The sequence below is a fragment of the Oxyura jamaicensis genome, chromosome 1, assembly GCF_011077185.1.
Source record: "Oxyura jamaicensis isolate SHBP4307 breed ruddy duck chromosome 1, BPBGC_Ojam_1.0, whole genome shotgun sequence".
Classification (NCBI taxonomy): Eukaryota; Metazoa; Chordata; class Aves; order Anseriformes; family Anatidae; genus Oxyura; species Oxyura jamaicensis.
Genome location: NC_048893.1, coordinates 62,906,529 through 62,914,824, shown reverse-complemented (window position 1 = coordinate 62,914,824; position 8,296 = coordinate 62,906,529). Strand labels below are relative to the sequence as shown.

Sequence of the window (8,296 nt, the reverse complement as noted above, 5' to 3'; positions counted from 1 at the left end):
AAAAAAAAAAAAAAAAAAAAAAAAAAAAAAAAAAAAAAAAAAAACATGATTTTACATCCCTTGTAAACAAAGAGGGACACGTGAAAGACTCCTGGCTGGGCTAGCGAATCCTTTTTCTGCAAATAAAAAGCTGGCAAAGTGCTGAATGTTTGCAAGACACACAGGAAGAAATAGGTAACCATGCTCTGCAAGCCACGCAGAGCACCACACTCAATATGGGGAAACCAGAGGTCTTGGCAGACACCACTGCAGCAAAAAGCCATGGTGGTACCAATTTTCTGGGCATCAAATGCCCCTGTGACACCAAATATTTTCTTGACGACCTCAGCAGAGTTGCTTACAGTCCTATCAGCTTCTGTAATAATCACCCCTGCATTTTCCTCCACTCTTTTTAAAACCCAGGGTCAGTGGTTTACTCTGTGCCCTCCAACTCCTTCCTACATCTCCTCTTTCCAATCTCTACACCCAATACCCTCCAGATTCTGCTCCACTAAAATCCCCAAAATTTAGATTTAGACTTTACTTCTGATTTCAACTTCAGTTCTTTCTGCCTCACAACTCTGGGGTGGCCAATGGCTTTTTCTGACCACCCTGCTCCAACACTTACCTCACTGTGCCCCATTTCAGGCTTCTCCTTACTTTGCCAAATAATCCCCGCTGCTTCTTTCCTGCTTTACTCTTCTTCCAGCTTTCTTTTCTTTCCTTGTCTACTCCTGCATGAGCTGCAAGACATACCGAAACACTTCTTTCTCCTCCTCAAGATGCCCACGTGAGACATCTAATTAAAACACAGTTACAAGAGCAAGGTGAAAACAATTTACAAGGCACTGTGGCACATTGAGGGAAATTCTAGGTGCTGAGCACAGCGAAAGGCAGCAGAAGCAGCAGCTCTAGCATCATTAGTGCTTCTTCAGAGTTGTGGTGGAGATGAGGACGAGGACTCAGCAGGAGGGGAAGGCTCACAAAAGGAGAAGGATTTATCAGCGCACGGTAGCACAGGTGAGCAGCATCGTGCCAGCTACAGAGGATCGGTGGGTGGTTGGCAAGCCAAATGACATTCACGTCTGGTGACAGCAGTCTCAGCTCCGCTGCCGCAGCAGGCGAACAACATGGACAAGTGAATGCACACAAAGGGCTGCAGCTGGTAACCGCAGGGGGGAAGAAAACACCATTACCAAGGTTACAACCTGTCAGAGCCCAGTGTCACAAAGCCCGTCTCAGCCCTGCAGAGGCAGGGGACCAAAACAACAGAGACAGATTTGGAAAGAGGGTAAATAAGCTCCCAGCATAGCCCAGCGCAGAGCAGTATGCCTGTCCTTCAGCTCGCATGCCCAAAAACACCTCTTCCCTCTCCAAGGAAGTGGCTGCAGAAGAGTTGGATTGGGAACTGCCCTGGAAATCAGCAACCGAGCTGGAGTGGCCCAGAAAGGCAGAAAGAGGCAATGGAACAAACCCTCCCCAGGGCTGTTTGTTTATGTAGGCCCTGAAGAATGATGCACCTTTGTAAAGGTGAGCAACTTTATACTCAGCAAACAGTGATAGGACAAAGGGGAATGGTTTGAAATGAAAGGAGGGGAGATTTAGAATAGACATAAGGAGGAAATTCTTTCCTCAGAGGGCGGTGAGGCACTGGCACAGGCTGCCCAGAGAAGCTGTGGATGCCCCATCCGTGGCATGCTCAAGGCCAGGCTGGAGGGGGCTTTGGGCAGCCTGGCGTGGTGGGAGGTGTCCCTGCCCATGGCAGGGGGTTGGAGCTCAATGGTCTTTAAGGTCCCTTCCAACCCAAACCCTTCTGTGATTCTGTGATAAAAAGAACTTTGTCTACAAGGGGAGAAGAGAACAACAGCTGATACTAAACGATTTCTGATGCTTCAGGTGCTTGCAGAGAGGTATGGCCAACGTGTTGGGACAAACCAAGCATGAACTTGGCAAAATATTTTTCCACAGACTGCCATTTGGGCTGTGTTTGGCCCTGAGTAGGAAGACCAGGACCCAGATGAACTTAGCTCCATGTGGGTATTTGCTCTGGGTGTAATCCCAGAGGGGCATGACCTGAGGCTCTGGAAGAGCTGGACTTGCTGGCTTGAAGCAAGAGAGTCTGATTAGCCTACATGGTAAAAAGAAAAATAAAAATTGAAGGCAAATTGAAATGAAAAAAATATAAATGCTTGAAAAAATGGCCTGCTAAGCTAAAGCATCCTGTAGGCACAGTGCTAGAGTTTCAATCAAGAAACTGAAAACTAAATGAAGAGGACTTCATATTTTGAGAATAAGTACCAATTCAGTGATCCACAGCTGACACATCAATTGCTTTCGCAGTACAAGCCCACTTTGCAAACTGACTGAAAGCCTGAGGGCAAGACAGCGATTGCAGACACTTGCTAGCACAGACAAAGGAGATACAGCAGCGCATTATGCACTGGTCTGCCTTGATTGAAAACAAATTAAAACCTCTCAGCTGGCCGGCTTACATCAAACCCCAGGCTGCAGCAGCCAGTGCTGATGCTGGGGGCGAGCTGCTGCAGCAGGTCACGGAGCCTGATGGTGCGTGGCAGGGCAGGCAGCATATACTCAGGATACTCTCAGGATAAACCCTGTTGCATGGTCTAGATGGGGTTAATAGCACCCAGACACGACTGCTGCAGTTTTACAGAAAACAACATTATTTAATGTAAATAAAGCTGATTTAGGAAGCGAAGCGTTTACAAGGAGGGCTGGAGATGGCTTAACCAGGTTCAAACAAACAGCGGGGCTGAAGAAGCCGCCGGAGCTGCCAGCACCACGTACACAGGCCAAGCCAAACAGCCCACACTAATGGCAGGGAAACAAGTGGCTCCTCGAAGCAGGGCAGAAGACCATTTATTTAGAAAGAACAAATAAATATCATATATCATGGATGCAGATTATTCTCACTTGAAGAGAGCTCTAGTTGGCAATTCTGCAGGCTAACAGGTGATAATACACACCAAATATTTTTACTGGTAAATGGGATATAACAGTACCTGGCAATGAACTATTTTTAACACGCATGAACCTGTACAATTTCAGTGAAAAACAGGCTTCCATATAACCTGACTAGTTCCTGATACCTCCAGCCCTGCAGGCCAGTAGAAAAGAAAGTTAAAAGCAGACAGAGTGCCTGCTATGGCAAACCTTGTTGTTACGTCTCTGATCTGTGTTTTCACATTATTGAGTAGCCCTGGCTGTCAGTTGCTCATAGTTTGCTTGATTGGAAACAAAAGTCACGAACATTCAGACTGTCTGAAGTCAAGGTCACTTGTAGATGAGATGGAAACCAGGCGGCAAGAAAACGAGCCACGTATGAGGCAAAGGCTTGGGACACCCTTTGCATCTGCCATGGAAAGCAGCGACATGAGAAGCAAGAATAGCACAAGGTGCAATACTTCAGCCATAGAAACGTACCAGATGGACCTATGCTGTAGAGGAACAGCTTCTCCGGATTGTAGAAAGAAAGGAGGTAAGAAGCCACATTCACCCTTTTTCCCTCAGAATAAAGAAATAAGTCTCAGATGGGACACGGCTGCAGAAGGCTGGAATACCGAAGCCTTAGGGAATGATAAAAGCAGAACTACCAAACTGGTGAGAGTGGCACTGATGCTCCAGGGAGACTCACAGGTCTATCCGGCAACTTTTGGGCTGTATGGAGCAATCCAACATTTCAGAGACTAACTGAATCGCGTTGCCCAGCGTGGTGCATTTAAAACCTTTACTATTCAGACATGGATCCTTTTCTGAGGCGTCTCTGGAGAGAGAGCTGATTTACTTAGCAGCAACGCTCCCCCAGATATAACCCCAGCACCCCAAAGTGCAGGGACTCTCCCCAAACCATACCAAAGCCTCGTGCTGCACTGCCACGGGGGAGGTTTCTCAGGTCAACAGTGGTGCAAGGGAGCTCTGACCAACACCAGGAGACAAACCTAGTTTCCTTTGCCCTTCTGCTGTGCATACCTGCGCTTTGGACGCTGCTTGTATTTTTATTTTTTATTTTTTTAAGCTCCCAGAGATCATTCAGAAATGAGCTTGGAAGAAGAACAAGAGATGAGCTCAGACTGAAAAGACCCAAAGCTGGAGGTGTATTTTGGCTCGGCTGATTAAAGGCACCAACTACGAACATCTCAGATCATAAAAAGCAGAAGTACGTGAGGACCAGGTTCACACCTGTTTCAACCCAAGGCATTACGTGGGTCTTTCCTTAGATCTCACACCACATTAAATGAGACAGCGCATTTCCTCCTTTTGGAAAGCCCTTCTCATCTATTACTGCAAGCCTGAAAAATAGCAATTGAACTGGGAAGTGGCTGGAAAAGGGAACTCTTCCTCCACATCTGCCTGAACTTGCAGGAAAGCGATGTAAGGCAGAGCCTTTGTTTGGCTGTGCCAGATAGCCCAATGCCAACCACACGCAGAAATGCATCTCCAGAAGACAATATGACTCCTCTGCCAAGCCCACGGCACGGGGAGATGCTGAGCAGGGCACAGCTCCGCAGTATCCGAGCCACCCCCATCCAGCCTGGCTCAACGAGGGAGGTGTGGTGCGGGAGCACACGCTGTGCTGGCACACGTCCGCGCCAACCTGTCACAGGTGACATGTGTGCATACAGGGATGGCACAAGGGTTCCTTTCTAGTGATGATGTATCGTCTCTGACTGGCCCCAGAACGTCCCCACACCATTGCAGATGGTGGGAGAGGTTCCCGGAGAGCAAACGCTTGCGGCTCTCGTTGGGCACACGGGGAGCCAGGTGCCTGGCGCCGTGCCAGAAGGAGGTTACGTGCGAGTCAAATCCCAGCCTGACTCCAAGTCAAGGGGTGGAAAAAGCCAGGTTCACAAATTACTCGCAGTGCAGATCGAGAAGTAACAGCACTTCTGACCACCCTCCCAGGGAACTGAACCGATCACCTTGAAGTGAAGAGTCAGCACCCCTCGGAGCAATTACCCACGCCAAAGAGCGATCCTGTGCACGCAGGGGCAAGCAGACGTGCGTGCGGATGACTGTGACATCCAGCTGCGTGCGTGAGTGAGCCTGGGGGTCTGAGCACACACATCCTCGTGCACAGGTGCCTGGGCAGTCGATGCACTATGCTGAGCTAGCAGCTTCAGCTTTCCACCAGCTCCCCTCCTCACACAAAGGCACACGTCTGCCCATCCACACCAGGGCTCGGCCAGGTTTTAAGCAACTCATGCTGCTTCAAAATAACCTGGAGATATGAGAGCCGTGTGTCAGAAGCCCAGACAGGAAGATAACACACTCCCAGGGTTACTTACACACAGCGCAGAAATGCGGAGGAACGGGGGTGGGTTGGAACAGCCAGAAGGAGCGGCTTAAAGCAGGGCCCCCTCGAGTCCCTTGTTCCCACAAGCTGCATCTCCAAGCAATTTAATCTAATCCTGCACACCCTGCTCTTGCCTGGCTCAGTGTCACTCACACCTGCAATAAAGGAAATCAGTGCAAACAATTTAGAAGCTCCCCAGACACCACAGGCTTTGCAGCAGGAAAAACCCCCAAACGAGTCTGCAGAGCAATGGCTGGGAGTGACCTCACCTCTAAGCCTGCTCAGCGCTTGAGATTCACTTTTATTATGTTGACACAAGGTTTTAAAGCACAGGGGGATTGCTGCACATCCTTCCTGCTTGCCAGCACAGCTCCCTGGCACCAGCTTTGCTCCCTCAGAGCCAGCTCCTCCTGCCCAGGGAAGGCGAGGAGCAGAAAACCAGAGGTAGCAGAGGAGGTTCACGATGCACCAGCTTCATCCAAGCATCAGCCTCGTTGGTGCTTTCTCCCTCTCCAACTCCTCATTCAGCTAAAACAAAATATAAAAATAAGTAAATAAATAAACTTTCCTGCCTCCAGCACTCGCTCGCAGGAGCAAAGCTTGCTGTGTGGCAACTCACAAAGAGGAGAAAACACACTCCTGCTGGAGAGCCCACTCCAAAAAGGGTAGCGCCTGTTGGCAGCACGCAGGCTGCCTGCAGCTCCCGGGTTTCTTGGCAGGGAGGCAGTGCCCTGTCTGTTACAACTTGTTTTGGATGACAACAAGCCACATTTCAGAGGAGGAGAGTTGTGCCCATCTTCGACTCACATCAGCCTGCTTGTTTTTCCTCCCTCAGCTGTAAACATGTTTGTTTAGGATTCCTATAAATACCTACTGGGCAGCAGACCAGCCAAATAGCCTCAATTAAAAAAAAAAAATAAAGAAAGAAAGGAAAAAAAATATGCAAGCCTCACAACAACAGAAGCATGCTCTTGCCCATGAGATACAAGTCCTGCCAGTCAGGCTTCCAGGAAAGAGCATGTAGGAATACCTTCATGCAATCACATTGCAAGGAAAATTTTTTGTTTGTTTTTGTTTGTTTTTTCCTTTTTGTACCAGCCTGACTGCTCATTTCAGCAGCACCTTCCTAGGAAAGGTGTGTCACTCATGTCACTCACTTTCACCCACCCCTGCCCAATCCATCCCAAGCCTCCCTGACAGCCAGGGAAGGGCCCGGATCAACCCAGGAGCTGCACGAGCACGAACCCTGCAGCTCAGCCAGTTCCTCAGCCCTTGAATTTGAGGTGACAGCAAAAGGAACCTCCCGGCCATAGCCTCTTCCAGCACGTGGTGATACTCTAATAACTGGTACCCAATGGCTTCTGTATGTTCTGCGAGGCCCTTTATTCTCTTGCAGCCAAGCTCATCTGCATGCTGAACCTCGTTGCATAGCGGAGCTGCACATACATAAAGGGAGGGCAGCCAGCGACACGGTTTCTGAGCACAGCTTACTCTAATGTCTGCTGGGCCGTTTGAGATTTGCTTCCCCTGCCCCCACAGCCACCCGGTGGGGGAGAGGAGCAAAATGCTGGGGAGGAACGGCTGTGCCTGAAGAAAGAAAAAACATGCTTGCTGTTCCTTTCACAGGCTATCCGGCAGCGCCTTTCTGGGAGGTGAGAAGAAAGCTCAGTTGCATACGCAGGAGATGGAAACAGATCTCCCTTAGCTCCCTTCCAAGCCCAACAGCCTTCTGTCCCCAGAGGAAGGAGCTTCTCAGTCTTATGCTTGGAAAAATGACCAAGTAAACAGCCTTTGTATTCTACCAGCAGTAACTGGGGAGGCTGTTGCATCAGATGAGTGGAGATGGCAGCCCTTGGTTGGTCCCCAGCTGTGACTTACCGTGCGGTTCCCACCTGGGGCACAAGAAGGAAAACAATGCAGAAACGAGAGGGAAAAATTGCTCTGAGAATCACCCCCTCCAATGCCAGCTCTCTGGGATCTCCGGAAAGAGCCACCGCGTGGAGCCACAAACGCAGCCACCTCAGTCCCAAGAGAAGAAAGCGCTACTTAGCTTAACAGCCAAAAGAAATCAAATGCTATTTGTTTTTCATTCCAACTTTTGATTTCTCTTAAAACAGGCTTTTGGAGGCATGGGGTAAGAAGAAGAGTAGGGAGGGTCACAGCTTAACCCCCCTCCTGCCGGCAGTTTCCAGGACGCTCCCGAGGAGCCCGGGGTGCCAAACGCCCGGGGCAGAGCACCAGCTCCTGGTGTGCACAGGCTCTCTCCGCCTGCCCGAGGGCTTCACCCTGCCAGGCTCGCCAGCAGCCCCTGCATGCAGCCACCTGCATGCAGCCACCAGTGTCGTCTCTGGTGGGTTTGGGAGCTTCTGGAGCTTTTATTCAGCTGAACTTTAACGCGATGCGATTGTCTGCCCCGCCTTCTGTTTCAGTTGGTAGGGACCACAGCCGTGTCACTGTTTCCAGTCTCAGCCTTGAAACTGCACGATTTTTATAACAAATATGTAAAAATAACTCCTGCCTGAAAGCAGGGAGGAAGGATCCCGTTCACTGTACAACTCGCTTGCTCGCGGGCATCCCTTGCGCCCGGTTCTCCCATCCCCTCTGCAGCTGCACGCACCTGACGCTGCCCCTTTTCCCCCGCAACCACCGCTTAAATACCCCACGGCAGCCGGCCTGCTGCCCCTCACGAGTCCTCTACATGCTTTCAAAGTTTTCTCCAGGATCTCTGGGGGGCATCGGCCGGCTGGTGTACAGCAGGGGGCTCGGCCACATCAGACAAAAGACGTGACAGGGAGCAGACTCTGTTTTCTCCTACCCGTCCCGGCCAAAGAAGTCAGATCCCTGGCGCTGTTGGACCAATATTCATGTATTATAACCTCAAGATCGCGATCCAGATGAAGCTGTGATCCCGTGGAGGACTCTGTGAGCAGACAGACGCTGGCGGAGCGCCTTGCCCAGCCACAGCCTGAACTTTTCAGAGCACGACCCAGGTCCCAGCGGAGC

At 50.3% G+C, this 8,296-nt stretch overlaps 1 protein-coding gene across 2 annotated transcripts in view; it reads right to left on the bottom strand.

Moving 5' to 3' along the window:
• B4GALNT3 (beta-1,4-N-acetyl-galactosaminyltransferase 3) overlaps positions 1-7,137 on the bottom strand; it is a 53,888-nt gene extending 46,751 nt beyond the window's left edge. For both annotated transcript variants that reach the window (XR_004755883.1, XM_035345497.1), the window contains exon 1: positions 7,071-7,137. Coding sequence is in view for 1 of the 2 variants with exons in the window: in XM_035345497.1 (XP_035201388.1) it covers positions 7,071-7,122 (52 nt within the window). In the remaining variant the exon portion in view is untranslated. The remainder of the gene's footprint in view (positions 1-7,070) is intronic.
• Between the last annotated feature and the right edge of the window lie 1,159 nt (positions 7,138-8,296).